At 45.7% G+C, this 25,634-nt stretch overlaps 2 protein-coding genes across 2 annotated transcripts in view; both read right to left on the bottom strand.

Annotated features, from left to right (window-relative positions):
- PCYOX1L (prenylcysteine oxidase 1 like) overlaps positions 1-25,634 on the bottom strand; it is a 102,490-nt gene that overhangs the window by 52,821 nt on the left and 24,035 nt on the right. Inside the window, exon 2 of the mRNA XM_086931591.1 lies at positions 4,797-5,003. Within this exon, the coding sequence (XP_086787717.1) occupies positions 4,797-5,003 (207 nt within the window). The remainder of the gene's footprint in view (positions 1-4,796; positions 5,004-25,634) is intronic.
- On the bottom strand, positions 16,980-17,663 carry TIRAP (TIR domain containing adaptor protein). The gene has a single exon (XM_086931592.1). It carries the CDS (start codon positions 17,661-17,663, stop codon positions 16,980-16,982), a length of 684 nt encoding a protein of 227 aa, XP_086787718.1.

The following is a 25,634-nucleotide window of genomic DNA, read 5'->3' as shown; positions in this document are numbered from 1 at the left end:
GCCAGCCCTCGCACACCGTAACTCGACGTAAAACTACTTATGAAAGGGGGATTCACCGAAACGTGCATCGGCGCTTTGAATTAGTTCCCTCCATGAATACACCTGATTTATTGGTTTTGAAAATTGATGAATTATGCTGAAAAATCTTCTTTTGATGTGAAAAAATGTCTGGTTGATCACATTTATTCTGAAGGTTCTGTTAAAATGATATCACATTAATTGTTAAAATTCAATTCATGAGGTTTATATGCATTTATTTTTTTATGCAATTTGAATAGCGCACAAATACCCGAAGGTGTCTCGGCGCTGAAAAACAATAGTACAGAGCAGTTAAAGATAATGATTACTGGTTGAAAAGCCACGTTTTTACTGATTTCCTAAAGGTAAGGAGAGAGGGGCTGGCCCTGATATGAAGGGATAAGGTGATCCATAGTTTCGCAGTAGAAACTGAGAAGCGTCTATCTCCCCATGATGTTTTCTATGTTCAAGGGACAGTTAAAAGGCAAGCTGTGGAGGAGCGCAGTGGTCTGTTGGGAATGTAACGCCCTAGTGACCTTCTTAGGAACTTGGGTCCGGAATTGTTAACCGCTCTGTATGCTATACAGAGAGCTTTGAATTTAATTTGATTCCTAATTGGCAAACAGTGAAGTTGGCGTATTACCGGGGAAATAGATTTGAACTTGGGTGTGCCTGATAGGATTCTTGCTGCTGAATTTTGAATTAGCTGCAATTTATTCACAATCTTTTCCTGAGCATTTAAAAAAAGGCCATTACAATAGTCGATCTTAGATAAGATCAAAGTGCACATAAGGGTTTTTCCTGCACTCAGGGGAAGAAGTTTTCTGATTTTTTTGAGAGTGAAGAAAGAGGAGGACAGCAGAGCATTGGCGTGATGTATGAACGGAAGTTTGTCATCAAACATCACTCCCAAGTTCCTGACTTTTGTTACAGGAAGAGGGGGAGGTCCCACCTCAGTTGGCCACCAAATTGGGTACCAGCTTGGGACTAGATTGCCGAAAGTAAATACCTCATTGTGAGGGGGCTTGGTGCATATTAAGCCTTTCTGTATATATGTGATGTATGCATGTGTGGTTTCGCGTCAGTATGTTTTGAAGGTGACTGTGTGTTTATTGAGTGAAAGTTGTGCAATAGGATTTGATTTTTTCAACAAAAAAAATTGTAGTTAGGTTATTTATGAATTCGCTAATAATTTTGTATTGAAAAGATAAAAAATAATAAATTAAGTAATGAATACACTATCTTGAATGCCTTTAATATTCATGCTAATGGTCTAGCCAGAGTGGTCACTATTATTTATGATGTGCAGCATACTTTAAATTGAAATAGGTAGAGTTTTTCCTTTGTGAATTTTGGTCTGCAAAAGGAAACACAGACTCTGCCTAAGCGCTAATACAACATCATTGGTGCAGTAATAATGCACTCGATCATGGTCATATGGAAAGTATCATAGAGTTTAGTTCATCTCTGAAAAACGCCCAGAAGGAAAGGAAGACATTCGAAAAGCTCACTTGAGCCAATACAGATCCTATCCCACTTTGTCTCAACTCTGCACTTTTCTGTGCCATACTGCTGCCCTCCTCAGACTAGGTCAACACATTCACCTTATACCATTTCAAAGCAAATACACCTTGTTAAAAAAGCCTTCCGAAGATTAAAAAAGGGAGGGGTTCCCTGCAACAACATAACTTGCTACAAATCAAATTCAAAAAGCAATCTCAAGCACATAATTATAAAATGGGGTAGAGGGCACAATGAAGGCCACACACTAGAACAATCATATTAATAAAAATATAGAAAAATAACTTTAATCTTATGAATAACAATGTCACTGTATCAGTTATTCTTTATAGTTTGGTTAAAACCATTACAAATTAAAACTGGATCAGTTCATTGTAAATAGGACCACTGAGTAGAAACCCACTAGAGCATTGTCAATAAATGATAGTCAGCATATAAATAAATGTTTTTTTTCTAAAATAGAATGCAGAAGTTATAAGTTATTTAAAACGTTTGAATGCATTGTGGGCAGATTGTCTGCGCCTGGAAGACCGGGAACAGTACAGCTGATTTTAGCAATATCACTGTATCAGTAAGGATAATTATAGCTAGAAAAAGTATACACATTAAATAGATGATATATATATAATTAAACTAAAGACATGCCTATTTTCATACATAACCATACATTTATCCACTTCTTGTCTCATAATATTAATGTATAACAAAAATACAATGAATTTATAAGCTGATTCTATTCACAACTAGTAGGCTTCCTGATTAAGACAATTTGCTGAAACGTGTGTCGAAAATAGAATTCCGTCTTCTGAAAATAGAATTCAGTCTTTTGACCACAAATTAGTACCTTTGTTATATCAAACATCTTTCCTTACTGTGAGTTGTGAATATAATTACTTGCTTGAGATTGCTTTTGAATTTCAAAAAGCCCTCTCTGTCATAGTTTTAATACCACTTCGTAGATCATGACCCTGTCCAGGTCTTTAGCCTATTTCTATTCCAGCTCCAGTATCCTACCCTGCTTTATCGCTCTCAAAGTCTTCAGCCATGCTATCCTTGATATATCCTGTAGTGCCGTGTGAGTTTCTAATGACTGAACCCTTGTGGCTACCGATGGGCCCTGCAGAACTGCGACATAAGCATTATAGTGTAGTGAAGTGAATTCAGGTTTAGAATGTTGAATTCGAAGTTACACGCAAAAGAAAAAAAGACGCGTTATGACAAGCTCCGTGTGTGGCACAGACATTTGCGAGTACCCCGGCTGTGGAGGATGCTGCCAACGAGATAGGGGAGAAATTGCCAAAGATCGACATTGCTCTTCCCAGAGAGTTTGCAGTGGTCCAGCAAACTGCTGGTGCGTGCCACGTGTGCCTCTTTTGAAATGCGGAATTGACATATGCGCAGCCCCAGTTCTGTGTACGGCATTTGAAGTTAAAGAAAGCTTCACTGAGAAGTCTACACATTGGTGGCCGAAAACCTGCTGAAAAGGTCACAAAAAGAGGTACTGCGCTACTATGCAACTAAAAGCCGTACATTCATACGGAGCGATAACGGTAAAGGAGGATGCAACCAGGTTTTGAAAGAGCAGCAAAGTGCAAGATAACACTGCGAACATATGCGCTGTGAGGCAGAGATTAACCAGGTGTCAGACTGCCTTTAGGTGTCTCTTTGTGCTAAGTGATACAAAAAACGGTCATTTGCCCACCAGTACGGATTAAAGAGTCATCATGCCACAGCACTGAAGGGAGTGACCCCAGAGGAAGCACCCAGGGTTGTGCTTGCAGAGCCTTTCATAACCGAAGGGGCACCCCACCATAGCTTCTGAGTGGGGCTCAGAACTACTCACAAGGTCCAGTGGAAGCAATAGGCTCCCATGGAGGCCAAAAGGGAGGTCAAATTTCAACAGGCTGTCCAAGATGACCCAGAGGCCAGCACAGCACAGGGCTCTAGAGATGGTATGGATGAAGCAGGTCCTAGCAGGTAGCAGACTGTGCCAGAAAGAACTCCACCCTCAGTGTCAGCAAATCTCATAAATGGTTACAATGCTGCTGCCTTCTTGAAACCACCACTGCCATTCGATACCGCCAAAATGATGAATATTGGAAACAGATGGACTGCCTGAATAGAGACATTTAGAGAGTTCTTTGATGCGATTGAAGAAGCAGATGACAAGACAATTATCAATTACCTTAAGAATCTTCCTGGTGAAGGTGTAAAAGAATTCAAAGAAAATACCACGAGCTGACAAAATTACACAATGTCAAATCAAAGCAGTCTTGAATCTCAAGTTCAATCCAATGCTTAGTGTAGGGTACATCTTCAGTCAAGAACGACAGAGAGTCAGTGAGACCATTGAGAAATTTGTTGAGACTGGATAAGCTCATCAAGAACTACAAGTTCAATGCATTTAATGTTGAGGAAGCTATCGGAGTGACTAACTGATGCTTGTCAGATTCGTTCAGATGCTGAATGCGGAGGGAAACTCTTAGTCTGGAGCTAGTTCTAATGGCTGCCAGAGCTAAAGAGTGTGTTGATCGACAAGCTGCTGACATGGAAGCCAGAGGTGCCCGAGTGATTCAATCATGAATTTGAAAAGTAAGCCAAAGCACAAGACCGAGAGATGCAGAGTGAATTCTCCACAGAAAAAGAAGTAATGCTTCAGGTCTGGATTTCTGTTTCCACTAAAAGTTAAAAGTCGTGAAAGGAGAACCACTTTGTGACAGTTTGCAAGGCGAAGGAAAAAGTAAGTGCATCATGGCAGGAAGACAAAATGGCTGCCCGGATGTTCCAGAAGCGACTCTCGACGCACACCCAAAAGGCAAAGCAGCCACATCAACTGAGGCAAGTCAACACCAAACGAAGTCGATCGACATCTAAAACTTCTTTAAACAGCTCTTCTGCATCAATACCAAGTGAAAGTGAAGAAGATGATTGTGCCATGTCGATGTTTACCTCAGGGAACCATGCGCATGTTGGACTGGCCACATGAGGAAAAATACCGGTTCAAGAGAAGTTGATAAGACAAAGCACAAAAGTCATTCAAGCACTGTCCGAAAATCACACTAAAAGTCAATGGTTGTTCAGTACCTTTCCTTATCGATAGTGGTGCGTCAATACATATTATGCCTGAGGAGAAATATAATGAACTGTCTCCATTGCCCATACTTATGCATCAAAAACTAAAGCGTATATATTGGCTGCGTCGACACCACTAAAAAGTCAAGGTTAATTTTTAGCAAAAATGAAGCACAAGGACTCACCCAGTAGTTTTACAAAGTCCTGCATGTGCAGGTTCAGGGAGTGGATAGAGGAGCTGCCGCACTCGTACTCCTGGTTGTTGACCGTGACGGTGGCCATTCGCCCACCAATTCTGCCCTTCTCGTACACGTCGATCTGCACTTGAGGCCCAAACTGCTGCTGGAGGAAGTGGGCCACAGCCGAGCCACCAATGCCTGCACCGACCACAGCTGCAACAGTGAGAAGACAGAAGATGGTGAGTTACATATCTTGTTTATTATTTTGCAATCAACTGGCCAGATTTCAAGAGGAAACAGCACTTTAGAGTACTGCACTTAGTTTTGGAAATGGAAAACAATGTACTCTGGGATCCCATTCTGAGAAGGTGGGTTGGTATATGCTGTCCACTAATTAAATGGGGCACCTTGTACCAGTCCACACAACCCTTATGATGTAGGAGGTCAAAGATAACCTTTATTGAAAGCTATCCTAGTGGTAGCTATGGAGAGCAGCCTTTAGGCTTAATCTTGAAGGAATGTAAAGCAGCTTGTTTTACCAGAAGATCACCTCTTAAATGACTAAATGAAAGGAGAACCCCACAATGTTTATATAAAAAATATGTATTATTAATATAACAATCTCGTCTAGTCTCTATGTGAGACTAGGGCAAAAATCCCACAATACTGAATCAATAGAACATTCGTAAATAGCACAATACACTACGGGCTCCAGGGGGACCGAACCATATACCAAAAAAATTGCATAACAACGATTTAACTAGACAGTGCCTAAAGCACGTAGAATCGCTGGGACCCCAAGGAACTACCCAGAGGAGTGACAAAGGGGGCCCACGGAGAACGGATGCAGTGAGGAAAGACAGGCGAGAGCTCCGTACAAATCTTTGGGAAAGTTGCGGTTGGAAATGTACAAGTTAAGGACACTTCTAAGCGGACTTCGAGCAAACCCTTTGGAACTTATGAGGTTCTAAGGCCAACCCACCAGTGAGTACCGAGGTACCTGTGTTACCTATACTAGTCAGGTGCATAGGTGTCAAGTGGTGTCGGAAACCTTTATCGTTTTCAATGGAGAGCTGCAAAGAAGTACTGCTGCCAGGAAGGAGAAGAGTGTCCAGTGGAATCCAAGCCTGGATTCAAGGTGAGAGGAAGCTGAAAGCAGAGGGGACAGAGTCTGGGTCACTTTCGGTGACCAGGGGCTCGGCAGTCGAATGCCCACCGATGTTGGGTGCTTCAGGTGGAAAGAATGGTTTTTTGACTCTGCAGCCAAGGGGACCAGGAGACGTCTAGGACGACCAGAATCTGGAGGTGAGCTGTCCCAAAAAGGATGTCGAGAGTTGAGGGGTCGATGTCCGGCTGGAACACCAACAAGCCTTGGAACTGCAACCCACGCGGTCAGAGGGAAACATGTTATGGTGTGGACCAGCAAGATCCAGGGAACTCTCCAAACAATGGAGAGTCAGGGCACGTCTGAAGCAACCAGGTAAGCCCAAGAATTCCCAAGGTGACTCTCGATAGGACCCACAGGCCAACGGACCAGGGATCGCGAGGAGACCTCAAGCAAGTATGCAAAGGACCAGCCCACAGGACACTCGGAGAGTGGAGGCCAGAAATCTTTGGTGCAAATACTGCTAGGGGTCGGGACTACAATGAGTCCAAAGCTCAGGCTCAGGAATCATCACTAAGCATATGCAACTGCAAAAGTATGAGGTGCACAGGGGTTCAGGTTGCACGGTCCCCACGAGGGATACTGATCTCAGAATCGCTGAGAGGGCAGATTGACCTCACCGACCTTCGGCAACCTAACTCCTGTGTTGCTGAAATCTTCAAAGTCCTCAGGAGCTCGGGAGAAGCAAACCGGTAGGATGCGTTTAGGTGCCTGCTTTTGCGGGTGAGAACTCCTTTACTCCAAGGGAGATTCTTCAGTCATCCAGCGTCGTGCAGGCAGACGTAATACTTGGTCTCTTCTAGTAGAATCTTGTCCAGGTAAGAAACAAAGCCCTTAAGTCAGGTGACCCACTTTATACCAATGGGAAGGGGTTTGGAAAGATTCTGGTGACCCTCCTATGGGAAGGGAAGGACAGAGGGGTGGCTACACCCATGTCCTTTATCCAGTTTCGCGCCAGAGCAGGAGCCAATGGCTCCCAGAACTGGTTTGAGCTGGACTATGCACAAGGACACCAAATGTGCCCCCAGTGCAGACTTTCTGGCACTCAGAGATTGCACCAACCAGCCCCAATACAGTAAATCCTGTCTGGGAGGTGGCTACACCTCCCTGCGACAGGATGCCTATTTTTATGCCTTCCTCTGCGCAAGCTTGGCTAAGTAGCAGGAGGGCAAACCTGTGGCGTGGCTAGCAGCATCCATTTTGTGCTGCCCAGGTCGAGAAAGCTGGTAGCGGGTAGACCGGTGACCCACATACGTCCCTCTAGAAGGGTGGGATCATACCTCCCATACCAGTTACTGGTGTGGTGGTATGATTCCAAGGTGTTTGACACCAAACACAACATGTTTCTAAGCAGCCGTTTTAAAGTTAGCATTTACCTCGGTTATAATGCACTTAAACATACATGTCTGGCTGCATCTTAGACAACCCCGGAGAATGGTCTCCAAAGGCTGCAGAGGGGCTCTGCTCATGCAGGGGCACCCTCCCATGTAAAACCCAGCACCCTGCCTTCAGGATTGTTAAGGCCTGCCATAGGGGTGACTGATAGGCATTTAAGTGTAGTGATTTAGAGAGATGTAGTGAACCTATATCTCAGATAGGGGTACAAGCACCATCTTACAGTCTGCAGTAGTAGGCCTGTTGTGTCAATTTGGATGGCCTTTCAGTTGTGGCATAATACATGCTGCAGCCCATGGGAGACCTCTGGGGTAACTATGCCCTGGGCACATGGTGTACCATATACAAATAAAGAAGGAGGGCGGGGCTTCAAGAGCATACTCCAATGCAGCATGCCTCGCAGAGCGAGCAGCGCATGCGCGTGTCCCTTAAACTCGACCTAAAAAGAACAGGATGACCTCACACAACCCCTAGGTGTCCTGCTTCATTGTCCATCCTGCACTCGTTACTTCCATTCTCAGCATGCTATCACATAACTGACACAGGCAGCGTTGTCCCTCATCGGCACCGCCGGTGTCTAGTGGCCTTACAATGCACCCAGAAACGTGCATGGGACTTCAATTCCCAGCATGCTCACAGGCAATTGACATGGGTGTCTGCGTCATTGAACGCACTATCGTCCGTTGCTTGAAAGCATGGAAAATACACGGTCTGCTGGAATGAACGCAGGATCATGAGGAGAATGGAGACGCGTAACTAGGTGCCGCCGCAGGGAGAAACCTTTGATGAAGTAAGACAGTTTAACCTGGGGCGTCCACCTGCTTTGAAGCAGTGCTAAGACACAGCTGATAATAACTATACTTTTTGGTTTATTTATTTTTCTCCCTCCTTTAAAAAAAAAGTGTGATGGCAAGGCTCCCCTAATCTCACTCCTCCACGAATTCAGGGTAAGAAATAGGGTGAGATGCTTGGTGTGCGTGCAAACTCCATAAAGTCACCCCTTAACCTGGTGTTCATCGCACGTTTTAAGAATGAGACTACGCATGTATGCTTTCTTAATATTATTTGCTGTCCTGTCTCAATGTGGCACAGCATGATTTCACAGAGCCGGCAGTCACCGATTGGCCCTACATTTTAAGAAATATGTCCCACCCAGTCACTGGTGTTTTGTGTACTGTTCTGTCAAGTGTAACCGTGTCAGTATATTTTAATTCTATATACATGTTTTCTCTCTCTTTAGGACACACCATTGGCAAAGAGAAAAAACATTTTGCCATAACCAGCGATTAGGAACTGGTATTGCATGTATGCGTGTACCCAGAGTGCATGTATATACGAGTAGACAGGTATTCACATAGGGACACACAAGATTCCGGTCCTAATCAAAGCCCTGGACCCCATTTTGGGGCCTTCTCAGTGCTAATAAATGTCGATGTATAAGGACATGAGCCGCATAAATAAGCCTAAAACGTCTGATTGTCGGTTATAATTATCTCTGCACCATCCACTTAATTAATGCATAGTTCTGTTATGGATAAGTGTACAGGGTTTTTAGCTGCCTGGATCCGCCACTCCCCGGATCACCCCTGAACAGTCCCTCAACCCACAAGGGTCGCCCACGACTAAGAGCGTGGGATGGCCAAAGATGAAGCAGGACACCCAGTGGGTGTGTGAGACTATCCCACTCTTTTTTAGAAATATCCTCCTGTTCCTATTTCCAGCTGCTAGGTGTCCTACGAAATTCATTTATGCAGGTCTCCAGGAAAAGTTTTAGGCTTGATGTAGCACTTGTAATACAGACCCATTATGAGCCAAATTGTTGGATAAGTTACTTTGCATTTTCTCTTAGGCCCAGTAAGGAATTGCAGTGGGCACTGCTGAAGATTACCCGCCTGCCCTTTTGCATTTTCCATACTAATATCCTTGTTCAAATCACCATTTGTGGTACAAATGTTTCCCCTAAACGTTGTGTGATGCCTTATCTTGATCCTTACTTTCCTGATGTGTACTCTTTTTGAGCCGCTACACATCTGTCCGTTACATATGCTAACTCTGAAGATGTTTTTTCTCAACCCGATAACCTATGCTCATAGTGTGATTGAGCTTAAGGCTCGGTCTCTTCAGCCACCTTACACCACCTTCTTTCCAGAAAAACTGGTGATGAGGACCAGAGCGGTGTTTCACGTCAGCCAATCCATTACTCTTCCCATATTCTTTGCCATGCCTCATCTCCAAAAAAAGACTTTAATGACAAAAGAGAACTCACATTTTTACATTGATCCCACCAAAGAGCATTAGAGTGAAGAGCTCTCTGTGGGTAAGAAATACAAAACGGTGCAAAAGTGACTAAATCCAGATGAATAGTTCTGTCTATTAACATCTGATACACAATGGTAAAGAAGCAGCCTCCATAGGGGTTGAAAGCCCGTTCCTCAAGGGTCAAACCAGCTACCGTTGTGCTTGCATGGGGAATGCCTGTTCTGAAGATCTGTCAGGCTGCGACATGTGCATCAGTGCACAAGTTCACCAAGTACTACTGCATTGCAGCCAGGTACGATGATATGGGCAATATGGCCTTTCGGTCTGGCAGAATTTTTTGGTCTGGCCCATTATACAGACTCACCACTTTGGAAGGTACTGTTTTGGTATCCATTCACAAGGTGAGGAATCTGCAGTTAGGAATATCCATCAGAAGAACAAGTTCCTTATCTTGAGTAATGCTGTTTCTGGTGGAATGCTGTTTCTGGTGGATACTCTCTCAAACCGCAGATTGCTCACCACCACCTCCTTCCCCGTTCTATTGAATGGGCTCTTTTATAGCTAAATGCGTCCCAATTTTAGAGATCAGCACACTTGCAAAATTGATTACTGTTGGGCTCCGAGTCTAAGGCACCAAGGATATTCAGAGGGAAACTGGTGTTGGTGTGCCTGGGTGGCAGCTGTGTACAGCTCTGGTTGTTACTTCTGGGGAGGAGCAGACACTGCGCAGGGCTATGCAGCGTCGCCTGCCAGCACCCAGGACCTGTGTTGGAAGAATTTTCTGGATCCTGTTAGGTGCCTGTGGATATTTCAAAGGTGAGAACTCGCTGAGCTTTATTTTCAGCATTGTACTGGACCTGGCTCAGTGTTTTAGTAAAACAGCAGAAAACCAATCCAATGAGACAAAAATCTGGAAGTAGAATAATCATTATTGCATCCTCTAATTAATTATCCATTGATACCTGTAGGAATGTCATGGGTGGGCTGGACAATCAGACCGCATCATTCGATCTGAAAAACTGTTTGCTTTGTCTTAGTGTTTCCTTTTTTTAAAATGTGCAACTAATTTGAATGTTATACTATTTACTAAATATGTTTTCAGAAATTGAATGAAGATTTGTATTTCCCTTCATAGAGTATTATTGAAGAGGAGGCAGCCAAGTTTGATCATAATGGCTGAAAAACTGTAAAGAGGAGGGTGTCAAAGTAAAAACTGCCCATAGTTTCTTCCCTACAGAATATCATCTGTCAAACTGTGTACAGATATCATGTACACTGGCATAATGTCCTTAACATAAGTAAAAGTGTGGTGTAAAAATACATTACAAGACGTTGAAAGTTCTCTGCAACAGGAGCGGAGTCTGGAATACCCTACCTTGGTATGTAATCATGTGCGCGACATTCTGAAATATATAGAAAACAAATCTCATTTAAGCAAAAACAAAAAATTCCAGCAAACTCAACTTAAGGAAATTTGGAAATCTCACTTCCAGTTGCGATCAGGGCTGTGACTGTGGAGACAATGGCATGTTTTCCCAGATGTCTAGAGCACACTGGATACAGCAGTTACACTATATTTGAGTGTAAATTGTTTATACTTGCATATATCTGCCTTTATATCTTCATCTGTTTTAGGACGATTTGGATTGCATATTGGAAAGATAATATATCGATACAGGAGACTTGATTGTGTTCTGTGTTGTTTAATATTAACTCACGGTCCCCCATCATTCAAATAGTAGAGAATCCGCTACGCCCTGCTCACAAGGAAGCTGGACTATGGGAAAACTCTCTTTGTCGCGATCCACAAAAAACTCTCCAGTTGGCTGCAGACCATTCAGAACTTGCTGGCCAGAATCACTATCAACCTCCCACACTACACTCACATTACACCTGAAGGGAGCTCCAGGGGATCCCCATTCACAAACTAGCATAATTCAAACTTCTTATCCACACTTTTAAGACACTCCATAACACTGGCCCAGCATACCTAAAATAAATAAATAAATAAATAAATAAATAGCTTCTGCTTGCACAAACCTTCCAGACACCGCAGCTCGTCTGGACTCCTACTTGCACATATCTCACTCTTAGGGAAAACCAGATCTGGCGGTCAAGCCTTCTACTACAGTGCTCCAAAAGCATGAAATGGCCTGCCCTTACACATAAGAGGCTCCTCCTCACTTCCTAAACTCTGCAAGAAGCTAGAGACCTTGGTTTTAGAGTAGTCCCACAAGGCCCTATGTATGACTAGACTCATGTTTGCTAGGCGCCAGGATACTCTCCCATTGATAGTGGGCTCAACAGATCTGTATAACATAACAATACAGAATGGCTTATTCGTATGGCAAGAATTTGGCTATTTTGTTTTCTGGTGGAGCGAAGAGCAAATTAAATGTATACCTAAAGTAAATTTTTTAGGTCTCGCCTACGCAGCGCGAATGCGCTGCATAGGAGGACCTTTAGCCGTGGTTCAGCTCTTTTTCAAAGCACATACTCGTGCTTGTGGCTGCATACACCTTGCGGGAGTGCGCAGCGGCACGCCACAAGCACGGGTATGTGCTTTGAAAAAGAGCAGACAGCTTGCACGCATGCTCGCACTCACCACTCCAGGGCCAGCAAACACATGCGCGCGCGCCTCTTTCCTCGCCAACTCACCACCGTAGTTAGTTGGGTTTCCAAGGATATCTCGCTGCTTTTCCCATTCTTTCTGTCTTTGTACGGTTCACCGTTTCACTGTATTTTTTCACTTTTTTTGCCTCACTGTGTGTATTTCTACTTTTAGCACTTCCTTTCTCTTGCGTTCCCCCTGTTGTCTTTGTCATCTGTGTGTCTCTGTTTCACTGTATTTCTTCGCTTTCTTTGCCTCAGTGCGTATTTTTATCTAGCTCGCTGTTTGTCTTGGGTTCATCTTGCTGTCTTTGTCATCTGTCCGTTTCGCTGCTTTTCTTGTTGTTTGTCTCTGTAACCTGTTTCTGTTGGTGTGTTTTTGCCCCAATTTCTGTCTCTTGTGTTTGTTCGTGGTCTCTGTAGCCCGTTTTCTCTGATTCGCGTTGTCTGTTCTAACATTCCCCTTGGTTTCCTCCCCTTCCTGGCGTTGTCTTGTTGTTGTTTTGGAGTGAAACTCACTTGACACTCAGCTGACAGAAGGTAGAGTGTTATGAGTCTGTTAACAAACTTTGTTGGATGCCGCCCGCTTGTTGCAGCTTTCTCACACGCTTTCCTTCGCTTCCCCCTTACAAAGGCGAATCTCGCCAGGAGCAGATCTTTTTTTGAGATCATATTAACATTATGTATATATTACGAGGCAGTAATGGATCATCTCTTTTAACTAGCTTTCCTCTGCAGTTACTTGCTCATTCACGAACACGGTGGTGATGAAATGAGTCTTCAGGCTGCTGCATATAGGTACTGTGCCAAAAATAAATAAACTTGATTGGCTTATATTCAGTGATGGAAAACACCAAAGTCCCCACATTCTTGCATTTCTTATGTTTTGAATCGCATCAAAGCCTACGTGTTATTTCTCACGTTTTTTCACAAAGGTTTGGGCTTCATGTTTTGAATTGAATCGAGCAGTTTAAAGTTTTCACAGATGAATTAGAATGTAGGGCTGCTGGATTCACCAAAGATTAAGTAAATGCTCTCACCCATGTATCGATTAGGTGAGGTGTTAATATTCCTCTGCCCAAAATAATGGAGTAGTGTATGTCCCCATGAAGGATCCATAGTGTCATCAATTTCAAACGTGTAGGTTTCTAGGAGCCATGTCCTGTCTCAAGAATATTTATTAATTTATTGGCTATGTATAATCTTGTAGATTCTCCACTTGCCGTTCGTACACCAGCAATGTGCCTGGTTCAACAGCATGTTAATGAACACGCATCAGCCCAACTTCTTTCCTTGGTGTTTTGTGGTGTCTGGTAGGGAGGAATAACTTTTCTCGCACATGCAGGCTTTTTTGGGCAGGTGAGTACTTTCAGTCGTTTAACAGATTGCATTTTCTGTGCGTTTCTTTACGTCTGAGGTTAGCCAGGGCCTTTTAATTTTACCTAATTTATTTGTATAAAATACCTACTTATAGTACCTACTTGTGTGTAGCATGGCTAACCACTTACACGGTCCCAAAGGCGAGACCAATTGGCTATGCTAATGCTTGTTTTACATGTTGCATGTTTTCAACTATTCCCAGTTTTGGCAGATAAAGGATCTAGTTTACCCAGATTCACAATGTGTGCTTAGGTGATGACGCTCAGACTTGAAACTCTAATCTATTGTAAGTATCGATGTGGCATTTCTATAACACAAATCTAACCAAAGGGCAGGGGCTCTGTAGAAGGTCAAAGACCAGCATGAAGTCAAGGAGTGATAAGAGAGGTAGCCGGTTTATGGATGGTTAACCCATTGCAATGTGGCATTCTTTAAAGAGGTGCATCTTAAATCATTACTAACTTGGAGCAGCATTGGGGTGTTACTGATGGCAATGGGGATGTTGCTCCAGATTTAGGATGCACAGATGGAAAAGGTCTGCAGCCTTATGCTTTTTTCTTTTTTTACAGTTCTTAGTTTGCAGTCTGGTGGTGTCCAGCCTTCGGGTTTGCCAAGAACTACCACAGATAGTGAACATATTTGCAAGATAAGCAAGAGTGCTGCTCTGATGGCTTTTTAAAGGATGTTGCTGGTTTTGAAGATGATATGGGCTGGCAAGTGGAGCCAATGCAGTCCATCTGGTTGGGGACGATATGATTATATTTTTTCATGTCCTAGATAAGACGTGCAGCGACCTGAAGGATGCCCTTAATAGGTACCAGTGTGGGGTCTGAAATGACAGAGCAGGATGTTAACCACAATCCAGATGCAAGCGTACATAAACTTGAACAGGCAATGTATATCTTGAGCATGAGGTTGGTTTCCAGGGTGAATCCAAGTGCCCTGCCATTTGGTAAAAGTTGTTATTCAAAGCTGTCTAGTTTCATGTCATTGAGCAAATAACATGAATTATTGGCAAACAGCAGAATTCTTAGTTGGGGGGAGGTTCCGGTAGGTGCGATACATGCAGGTCTGGACAATGAGGGAGCAGTATTAGGGTCATTAGATGTCTGAAGCGGAGGACACTCTCCAGTAGAGTTTTGCACCATCATCATATTGGTGAATCTTGATGCTGTTGTCTGAGATTACTAAGCGGCTGCATGTAAATGTTGAAGATGACAGGGGACAGTATGGAACCCTCGGGCTGAGCAAGTAATAGGGATTTTTTTTACCTGGCAGTGCCCATATGAACAAATTGGTGTTGGTTGGAAAAGAGAACTAGTGAGACTATTGCTGATGAATCCCATTCGAGACTCCAGAGTGCATATTATGGTGGCAAGGACAACTGTTGAAGGCACAATATCAGGAGATAGGAGTCATCTTCATCTGTGCTAGGAGGACATCTTCAATGATGTGTACAGTAGTAGAAGTAGTAGTCTCTGGGCTGCAGGGTGATCTGAAGCTAGACTACCAGTCTAGCAGGAGATAGTTAGCATTAATGTGATCTTGGAGTTGAACACAGGCTACTTTTTCAATGATCTTCCCAGTGATTGATAGATGAGTGATAGGCTGATAGTTGGTGAGGTCAGCAGGGTCTAGTGTAGATTTCTTTACGATTGGGAGGATTTGTCCTGCCTTGAGGGCTTCTGGGAAGAAGCCTTGAGGGAGGGAGGCATGGACAATGATGAATAAAGGTGAGACAGAGTTCCAAGAGAGAGATTTGATGAAGGACAAGGGTGAAATATCTTCATAAGAAGTGGCTTTGCGGTCGTTGAGTATGTTGGTGAGACATGCAAGTAATAGGGCTTTGAGAACTTACCATTGTGAGATTCTGCAGAAAGGGTTAGGAATAAGGGGCTTCAGTATCATTAGGTCATTGGAAGTTCCGTTTTATTTCCTACCTATGGATGGATCATTCATTGTCACCAAGGCCTTTAGAGTACTAGGGTGTGGAAGGCTTTGGCTTGCACTTGCAAGTTTTAATTTGGGTGTAGTTTCCAGAGATGTAATTTGAGAGGTCAAGAGTGATGTCACTGACCATGTCATGAGTGATGTAATATGTGAGGTCATAAGTAGTGCATGGGGGGGGGGGGGAACTAAGTTATAGTTTGCTCAGGTAACTATAACTGCTGAATTTCTCTGGTTCTGTGCGAGTGAAATTTAACTATAACATCCCTGTAACCTTAGTTTTTTTTCCAGTATGGTGGTCCTAGGTTCTGCTTAGCAAACTATTTTCATCACCTCGAGTTACGGGTGTATTGTGCAGTCTCCAAGGCATGACTCCTAAGAAAAAATGTGGGTGGAATTATTAGCATATGGAATTTACAATGTCATGCCCCTATAATACTCCTCACTTAAAAAAGGAAACAGCTTCTTTTGCAAAAACAATAAACAACCACAAAGAAAAGTGAAAACAATATTTTTTTTCTTCATATAAATCATAAGTATGTTTTTCACATATTAATTTGTAATTATACTTGGACAAAGCTGTAAGTACTAATATTTTTAAAGAGACGTGGAAGTCGGCAATAAAATTTTTAAACTGCATGTAGTGAGTATCCACAATCGGTTGGGTGTATTTCTTAATCAGTTAAACTTACGTTTTAATCTGTGTTTGTGTCTCGCTGGTGTTTATTTTCCAGCTTCAAAGCACAAATGTGTTTCACAGTTGTTTGCTAAGCATTTGAAGGGTTAATGGCGTGGAATCTCAGTTCCTTCTCAGTTAAGAAATGTACAATTCCCGAATGAGCTATTCTCACAAATGAAGGGGGTGTTATGGAGATCAACTAACACCTTGAAGCCAGGATTTATGCACAAAGTGTGTGCAAATACAAGTAGTTGCATTGCTGGGGCACACGGTGACACATTGCATCCACCTCCTTTAGTCTAGGTCTAAGGGGAGTGGAGTCCCCTTTCTAAAAATAGTGTGGGGAAGGCCTGGTACAGCTATGTCCACCCCCGACTTGCGCCTAGTCTCCCCCCTACTGAGTGCTTGCATTAAAAAAAAAACCACTGCAGCAGGCTTTTTTTTTAGATTTTACCCAAGACTCAAAATGCAAGCTAGGCCAACACTGGGGTTCTGCTGCAAATGAAAAGCAATGTTGTGACTGCCATTCAACACAAATCGTATTTTACAGCTGAACCAGATTACCCTATTTAACTAAAGTGACCATAAATCTGGTTAATTGTCAATGAGTCATTGGCTAAGATAAACTACGTGTAAAACAGAAATGAAAGGAGCTGAAATACCGGATAACCACCAAATAAACAACAATTGCATGCATAAAGTGCAAATTCCAAAGTCAAGTCTGAGGCCACCTCCTGTCCTGAATCCAGAGCTCTCAGCTGGATTCTTTGCTGCTTGGGCTGGATTTCGTCCCCTGCCCCGATGAAGCGCCGCCACCCCTCGCCCTCACACTCCTGCACGCGGCCTCTTTGAAATAGTTGGTCAGAGACGTCTTTATGCGCAGGAACCCGGCATCCTTCACCGAAGAGGCCCACACTTTGTACATGAAGGTCAGCTCCCGCGGGCACTGCGCGTGCTCCAGGTCCTTTATGAAAGGAATAATGCACCCGTTGGACACCGGCGCCAGGGCCAGAGCCTGCTGCATCTGATACCCGCACCAGCAGTCCTCCAGGAACCGCGGGGTGATCAGGAGCACCCAGCAGTGGCTGTTGGAGAGCGCGTCGCAGAGCTCGGTGGGGATGGCGCCCCCTGCGGCCGCATCCCGGAGCTGCAGGAAGCAGCGGAACGCCTCGCTCTCTCCCTCCAAGTAAGACACCAACTCCAGGGCATAGTCCAAGTCCCCCTCGCAGTGGCAGACGCACACGTCGTAGTGCTTGCTCCTTCGGAAGGCTTCTATGTCCGCGGCGGGCTCTGCTGGGGGCCGAGAGGGCTGGGACGGAGGGAGGCTGCTGCTGCCTCCAGACGAAATGTTTGATGCACTCGAGGAAGAACCGGCGCTGTCCTCCCGTGCGCCCCGCAGGCGCCTCAACCAACCAGGCTGGCTGAATGTCTTCCGCATCAGGAGACGACTGAGGGGGAAGCGGGTGGGAGACTGAACTGAAGAGATGCCTGGCCAGGGCACTCGGGAGTGGGGAGGGCGCAGCTCCTGGCCCCTCTCTTTACTTCTTCGCCTTTCCAGGCTTGAGCGACGATTTCCTCTCTTGTTACTTTCTCTTTCAAACTCCTTTGCTTCCTGCTGTTTTCTCTGGCAACTCCTTTTCCGCCTTGTTTTCTCCGCCCCTCGAACTCAACCGCACCCCTTCTAGCCCCGCTTCCAAATCCTCTCTATTCACTCCGTTGCCGTTTTCTGTCCTCCCCGCTCCACTTTCTTTTCTTCCGCTTCCTGTCGACACTCTTCCCTGTTGTCGCCTCCTAAACTTTAGCCCTCCTTTCTTTAAACTCTCTCTACACGTCCTCGCTCGTTCTCCCTCCTCTTGTACCTGATACTGTTCTCCCCTCTTTCCGCAGGTACTACCTGCAGTGGCGGCTGGTGATCTTTCAAAGTGGTAGGGCTGAAGGGCAGAGGGAGGGGTCATGGACACATTAAAAACAAGCACTGGCGTTGCCAATAGGTCTCGCAGTAGGAAAGTTGGAGCTATTGGTATTGTAACTGACAATTTTTTTAAAAATATGTGTTGACTTTGAAAATATATAAATTAATAGCATTGTTAATAACAAAGCCAATAGCTTACACTTTCCTAATGCAAGTCCTATTGGCTATGGCAATGCTTATTAGCAGCAAGCAAGGACAGTGCTGTTGTGGTGCTGAGTGATGATATGGTTGGGCTGAGTGATGTGGTGGAGTCCCCGAGTGATGTGGTGGAGTCCCCGAGTGATGTGGTGGTGTCCCCGAGTGATGTGGTGGTGTCCCCGAGTGATGTGGTGGTGTCCCCGAGTGATGTGGTGGTGTCCCCGAGTGATGTGGTGGTGTCCCCGAGTGATGTGGTGGTGTCCCGAGTGATGTGGTGGTGTCCCGAGTGATGTGGTGGTGTCCCGAGTGATGTGGTGGTGTCCCGAGTGATGTGGTGATGCCCCTGAGTGATGTGGTGGTGTCCCAGAGTGATGTGGTGGTGTCCCAGAGTGATGTGGTGGTGTCCCAGAGTGATGTGGTGGTGCCCCTGAGTGATGTGGTGGTGCCCCTGAGGGATGTGGTGGTGCCCCTGAGGGATGTGGTGGTGCCCCTGAGGGATGTGGTGGTGCCCCTGAGGGATGTGGTGGTGCCCCTGAGGGATGTGGTGGTGCCCCTGAGGGATGTGGTGGTGCCCCTGAGGGATGTGGTGGTGCCCCTGAGTGATGTGGTGGTGCCCCTGAGTGATGTGGTGGTGCCCCTGAGTGATGTGGTGGTGCCCCTGAGTGATGTGGTGGGGCCCCTGAGTGATGTGGTGGTGTCCCTGAGTGATGTGGTGGAGTCCCTGAGTGATGTGGTGGAGTCCCTGAGTGATGTGGTGGAGTCCCTGAGTGATGTGGTGGAGTCCCTGGGTGATGTGGTGGTGTCCCTGGGTGATGTGGTGGTGTCCCTGGGTGATGTGGTGGTGTCCCTGGGTGATGTGGTGGTGTCCCTGGGTGATGTGGTGGTGTCCCTGGGTGATGTGGTGGTGTCCCAGAGTGAAGTGGCGGTGTCCCCGAGTGATGTGGTGGTGTCCCCGAGTGATATGGTGGTGCCCCTGAGAGATGTAATGGTGTCCCTGAGAGATGTGGTGGTGTCCCTGAGAGATGTGGTGGTGTCCCTGAGAGATGTGGTGGTGTCCCTGAGAGATGTGGTGGTGTCCCTGAGAGATGTGGTGGTGTCCCTGAGAGATGTGGTGGTGTCCCAGAGTGATGTGGTGGTGTCCCAGAGTGATGTGGTGGTGTCCCACAGTGATGTGGTGGTGTCCCTGAGTGATGTGGTGGTGTCCCTGAGTGATGTGGTGGTGTCCCTGAGTTATGCGGTGGTGTTCCTGAGTGACGTCCTGGTGTCCCTGAGAGATGTTGTGGTGTCCCTAAGAGATGTGGTGGTGTCCCTGAGTGATGTGGTGGTGTCCCTGAGTGGTGTGGTGGAGTCCATGAGTGATGTCTTGGTGTCCCCGAGTCATGTGGTGGTGTCCCAGAGTGATGTGGTGGTGTCCCTGAGAGATGTGGTCGTGTCCCTGAGTGATGTGGTGGTGGCAGCCCTAAGTGATGTGGTGGAGTCCCTGAGTGATGTGGTGGTGTCCCTGAGTGATGTGGTGGTGTCCCTGAGTGATGTGGTGGTGTCCCTGAGTGATGTGGTGGTGTCCCTGAGTGATGTGGTGGTGTCCATGAGAGATGTGGTGGTGTCCATGAGAGATGTGGTGGTGTCCATGAGAGATGTGGTGGTGTCCATGAGAGTTGTGGTGGTGTCCCTGAGTGTTGCCCCAGAGTGATGTGCTAGTGAATAAATTACAACCAGAGTGATGTGCTAGTGATTAAAATTAAAAAAAGTGCTGTTTATAGAAAGATTTTTTTTTGTTTGGCTGAGAATGTAAGCAGGAAAAAAAGTAAGGTTTGCATACAAAAGAACGAGCTATTTTGGGCGCGTACAGTAAAATACTAATAAGTAAATAAATATAATACGTGTGCAAAATGTTTGCCTAGCAAACAATGTACGAGTTTGGGAACGTAAACCAGACGGGACGGAAATACATGGAAGGAGAGATGCGTGGGCAGAAAGGAGACTGTTAGAACGCGTAACGGAGATCAAAGAAAACTCTAACGCCCATATGGAGAGGAAGGGGGTGGTGTGCCTTGTGAGTTCAATGCGTGTGGCAACCGAGGGAGAGCGCGGCGCGCGCTGGAGGGGGAGGGGGTGGGAAGCCTGGTGAGGGATGAGCGCGCGCACACGAAGTGTCTGGGAGCAAATGGAAGCACTTAAAAACAAGGGCAGAGGCCTCCAGGAAGCTGACGGTGGCCCAGGCCAGGCTAGCAGGGCGGTGATCATGACGAGGGGTTGCAGAGGCTCGTCGGGGGCCTCTTCGGGCCCTGCTGGTGTTTTTTTTTGGATAGCGGTTCATAAGCGGGGGTCAAGCGCTGTATGAGGAGGGGTGAAAGGGTGTCATTAAAGAGAACAAGCTTGACAGCGAAAAGCTCCACAGCGAAACTGACACAGCAAGCAGCCAGCAGCAAAGGCTAGTAGATAAAAATAATTAACAGTTAAAATAATGTAAAATATTATGACATACAGACAAACACATAGGAAACAAGCGGAAAACGAAAGCCGCCGGGAGAGCCTGGGTCGGGAATGCGAGCGAGGGGAGGCAGGCAGATTACGAGGGAAGCCGGATGGGGGCGGGAGAGCCTGGTGGGGGAGCGTGAATGCGCGAGGGGAGGCAGGCGGATTGGGAGGGAAGCCTGATGGGGGCGGGAGAGCCTGGTGGGTGGGCGTGAATGCGAGAGAGGGGAGGTGCTGGTGTGGGAGGGGGGAGATGCTGGTTTGGGAGGAGTTCTGCTAGGGGAGGAGAAGCCGGTTGGCGCGAATGCGAGAGAGGGGAGGTGCTGGTGTGGGAGGGGGGAGTTGCTGGCGTGGGAGGAGTGCTGCTAGGGGAGGACTGGGCTGGGCTTGGATGCGATGCGCGTGCATGTACACGGGCACTGCATGAAAACCGCGGGGCTGAAAGCCCTTTGGTTTGAAGATGTTTTCGCCACATGAATTCTCGCTACGCTCGATGCGCTTGCGCGCATCGATAGGTTGCGAGACCTAAAAAGCAACACAACCGCATACAAACTCACAAAAGCACACTAACCACAGATCTGATAAACAAAAAACCTCCCTATGAACATATTAAACAAAGCCAGGCCTCAAAACAGCTACACACGGAAAACAAGCACAGGGACATGCTGCCCTTCACACTCACACTATGGATGAAGTGTCCCCACTCACTTAAGCCAGCACGATCACAAACATACCTGCCTTGTGTCATAGCAAACACACCAGCAGCCCTCTCCCACACATACAAGATTAAGCCACACACAGCTCCCCTAGACTTTACACGCAACCTTTGTCAGTTCAGTTCATATAGTCTTTATTTCGAATAAAATTCATAAAAGACAGCAAATATAAAAACATTATCAACATTTCATCATTTTACAATTTACAATGGAACCCCAGGTATAAAGGAATTTATCTTCAGCAATATACAACCATTAAAAAGTCAATTTAATTTAAAAGGGGATGCAAGTTCTTTGCGCGAATCAGCCACGTCCACCTCAAAAATTTGGGAACACAGATCACCAGTTTTTCAGTGCGCATCTCACGTAATTTCAACAGGGCTACATGGTTCCCCCCACAATTTAAAGTTTTACAAATTGGTTTCAACCATTTTAGTCGAGGCAAACGATATGCTGGGCACGCAAAGAATAGATGACCAATACTTTCAACCTGATCAGGACAAAAAGGGCATTTATTACTTGTATTCTTTGCCCACTTTGCAGTAAAGGAGTTGATCGGCAATGTACCCACCCGAAACTGATGAAACAGCTTACGGTCAAGGGTTTTGCATATCAAATCCCAGTAGGGCTCAAGGGACGGTGTTATCTTGTGTGTTAAAAACAGTCCCGTTAGATTATTTTCTGATGAAAGAGAGACCAGAGCAGATTTCTTTGCAGCCCAATATAGCTCTTTGAATTCCACTTTAGATGGAAACCTAGAACATTCGGGATGTAGCCATAATTCGGGGAGGCCCATAGAGTGCAAAATTTGTTTGACCTCCCGTAACCATGGAATTTTCTGAGCACCCCATAATGATCTAATCTCGCCCAGTTCATGGGCGAAGAGACTAAGCTCTTGGGTCGTCCAAAGACGTCGCCAAAGAGCAACAAGGCGATACTGTGCCATCTCATCCAGCGGTCTACAGCCTAAATCTAAGAGCAAAGGTTTTATGGGTGACGATTGAGGAAGCCCCACTAAATTACGAAAAAACCTGTTTTGTGCTGTGGTTAGTGCTGACAGGCCTTTGTAACCCCATATGTCCGCACCATACAGGGTAGCTGCATTAATCTTGGCCTCATAGATTTTTAACGCTGGTGTAATGCGTTTGGTCAAGGTTTTTTTCTGTTCCTTCAGCAAGCATCCTGTGAGGCGAACAAATTTAAGAATTAAAACCTCCAACTGAGGGTTCCAAGTAAGTTGGTGATCAAGAGTCACGCCCAAGTAAGACATGACTTTGACCTGTTCGATTGGGACACCGTCTAATAAAAATGAACTTTTAATTTGTTTATTTTTGTTAAAAACCATGAATTTAGTTTTATCAGCATTAATCTGAAGGTCATTTTCTGTGCAAAATTCTGCAAATCTATTTAGGGATGTTTGTAAGCCGCGCCGAGTCTTGGAAAGGAGCAGGGTGTCGTCGGCGAATATTAACATGGGATATTTTGAACCACCCAGGGTTGGAGCGTCTGTTTGAGTTTCGCTAAAGAATGCAACCACCCGATTTATAAACAGGAGAAACAGGGTAGGGGCCAACACGCAACCCTGCCGGACCCCACGTTCGACAGGGAAGCTAGCGGTCACCTGACCCGGTTTCCCCCATCTTACACGGGCAAAGTTATCCTCATGTAAGCGCCTGACCAGCTCTAATAGTTCGGGTGGAAGGCCCATGAGTCTAAGGGCATCCCAGAGTTTAGCCCTGGGAACCAGGTCAAATGCCGACCTAAGATCGACAAAGGCGGCGTAAATTACACCGCCGCCCAAGAAGACCACCTTCCAATACAGCATGGTCAGACGGAACACCTGATCTAGGGTGCTAGTGCCTGATCTGAACCCTGCCTGCATGGGGGAGAGTATGTTGTTCTGCTCAATCCACCCCTGTATTCTAGCTAGGGCTATTCTTGATACCACTTTTTGAATGGTGTCGATCAGGCTTATGGGGCGATAGTTTATTGGTGAAGATCGATCCCCTTTCTTATAGACTGGAAGTATTTCAGCCCCCTTCCAGGATTGTGGTACCCTTGCCCCTGCTGCAATAGAATTTGCTAACGTTGTAATATAGGGGACCCACAGTTCTAAATTCAATTTAAAAAGGTCTGCTGGAACAGCATCTATACCTGGGGCTTTCCCAGACTGAATACAGCCTAAGGCATGTTCAGTATCTGAGGTACAAAAGGTAATCCTATCCCCATGAGATACTGGTGTAGACCCTGCTAAGGGCTCACCTACCAACTGAACGATATTAGGATCCTTAAATTGAGCGGAAAAAAAATTCACCCAATCTACAGCAGAAACATCATTCTCAGGGGTTAATGATTCCGAGCCCCTGCCCCATCTGACTAACTCCCAAAACTTAATTTGGTTGGACGACTCACAGGCTTTAAGAAGGTCAAGCCAATACGAATCGTCCCATTCCCTTTTAGCTTCCCAAATGATACGTTTGTAGGCCTGTCTCGCTATCCTGATGTCCGGAGTAATTCTAGATTTAACAGCAGCAATTAAAGTGCTATGGGCTTCTCTGCAATTCCTATTGTACCAACTTTTGAATTGCTTAACTTTCTGTTTTTTACATGGCCTGGTGAGAAGTTCCCTAATGGCCGCAAAACATGCCTCGTGGAGATCAACAATAGTGGGCCCAGCACTGTCATTAGGTAATAATGCACTCATCTTATCTCTAGTATCTAGGGCCAGTTCTTCTATTTGACAGACCAGCTCCTGATCAGCTGTGACCCTAGACCATTTGACCCGTCTTCTGTTGTTACTCAAGACTAGGTCTGATGTAATACAAGCTGTTTCTGTCAGGGGGAGCCCTAGGCCAGGAACCTTGAGTACAAGTGAGAGTGGGTTGTGATCGCTCTCTGGCCTGGTTTCTATTGACATATCAACTACAGTATCCCAGGAGTCAATGTTGACCAATATGTAGTCAATGCGACTCGCACTGGACCAGTTATCAAAGGTTGGATTTCCCGCCTTGTCGGATAGGCTACAGCCATTCACCGCCCGGAACCCCCATTCCAGGCAAAGCCCAAACCAGTGGAGGGCGTACCCCTGACACCCTTAGTTATTGATAGCGGAGGAATATTCCAGACAATATCTTCCTCCATCCCTACATCCTCGGCAAGATTCAAGATGGGTTCGAATGAGCAGTTCAGGTCACCAGCCACCAAAATGAGCTGGTCACCTTTATACTCATTAAGGAAATCTTCCAGGTCATTAAGGATAGGTTGCTTCTTACCACCCTGACAACCTCGGGCATAGATATTGATTAAGACAATATCCTTACAATTCTCCTTACTTAGAGATAGACAGAGGAGGTCAGGGTTCTTCACCGGAATTTCCCTAGCACTGAATCCAAGTGAGTTTTTTATCGATATGGTTAAACCACCCGAAGCCCTACCCCGGGTGCCCTGCAGTGCTGGTTTATAAACATTTAGGAAGCCTACTCTAAATAGGGGATCAACAGACCAAGTTTCCTGAAAAGCGATGATATCATGTGTAGTAATGTAATCAACCCAATCATCGTTATCCAGGCGACCCCTTAGACCTGCAATATTCCAGGAGGCCACTTTAATTTCATTATCTGGATTACTAGGACTAGGAATCTCAAATTGTCCCAGAGTTCCTAGCTCAGCCGGAATTAAGTTATGGACAATATCCAGTGTTATTCGTGGGCCTGGTGGTGACATAGAACAAGCCATACTAGGTAGTACCTGAGTAGACGGAATAAGATCTACTGAGTGTTTAAAGGCATCCACCCCCCCAAGTCAGTCAACCTCATCCAAGCAGCCAAACATGTTTGTTGTAGGAACCCCTTGCCACCAGGTATTCTGGTTAAACCCACCATTCCCAAATCCTCTGTGCTTGGGCTTTTGGATTGTCGTCCAGGACCCTCCCATTCCAAGCTGTCGTCGGGGAGGATAGAAAAAGGTGAGGGGTCTAACAACGACTGAATGGTCATCTTCACAAGGGGCCCATGAACAGAGATGCTGTGCTGTATGGGGGTCAGCAAATGACACCACTATACAGTCACCAGTGATGGTTTTATGAGTGGGTCCAACCCATGGTACTCTT

The sequence above is a fragment of the Lissotriton vulgaris genome, chromosome 7 (assembly GCF_964263255.1).
Source record: "Lissotriton vulgaris chromosome 7, aLisVul1.2, whole genome shotgun sequence".
NCBI classification, from domain to species: Eukaryota; Metazoa; Chordata; class Amphibia; order Caudata; family Salamandridae; genus Lissotriton; species Lissotriton vulgaris.
The sequence above is the reverse complement of the archived record's forward strand: the minus strand, read 5'-3'. Positions and strand labels throughout refer to the sequence as shown.

Coding starts and splice junctions, on each gene's coding strand:
- TIRAP (XM_086931592.1), bottom strand. CDS start 17,663: ATGCGGAAGACATTCAGCCAGCCTGGTTGGTTGAGGCGCCTGCGGGGC.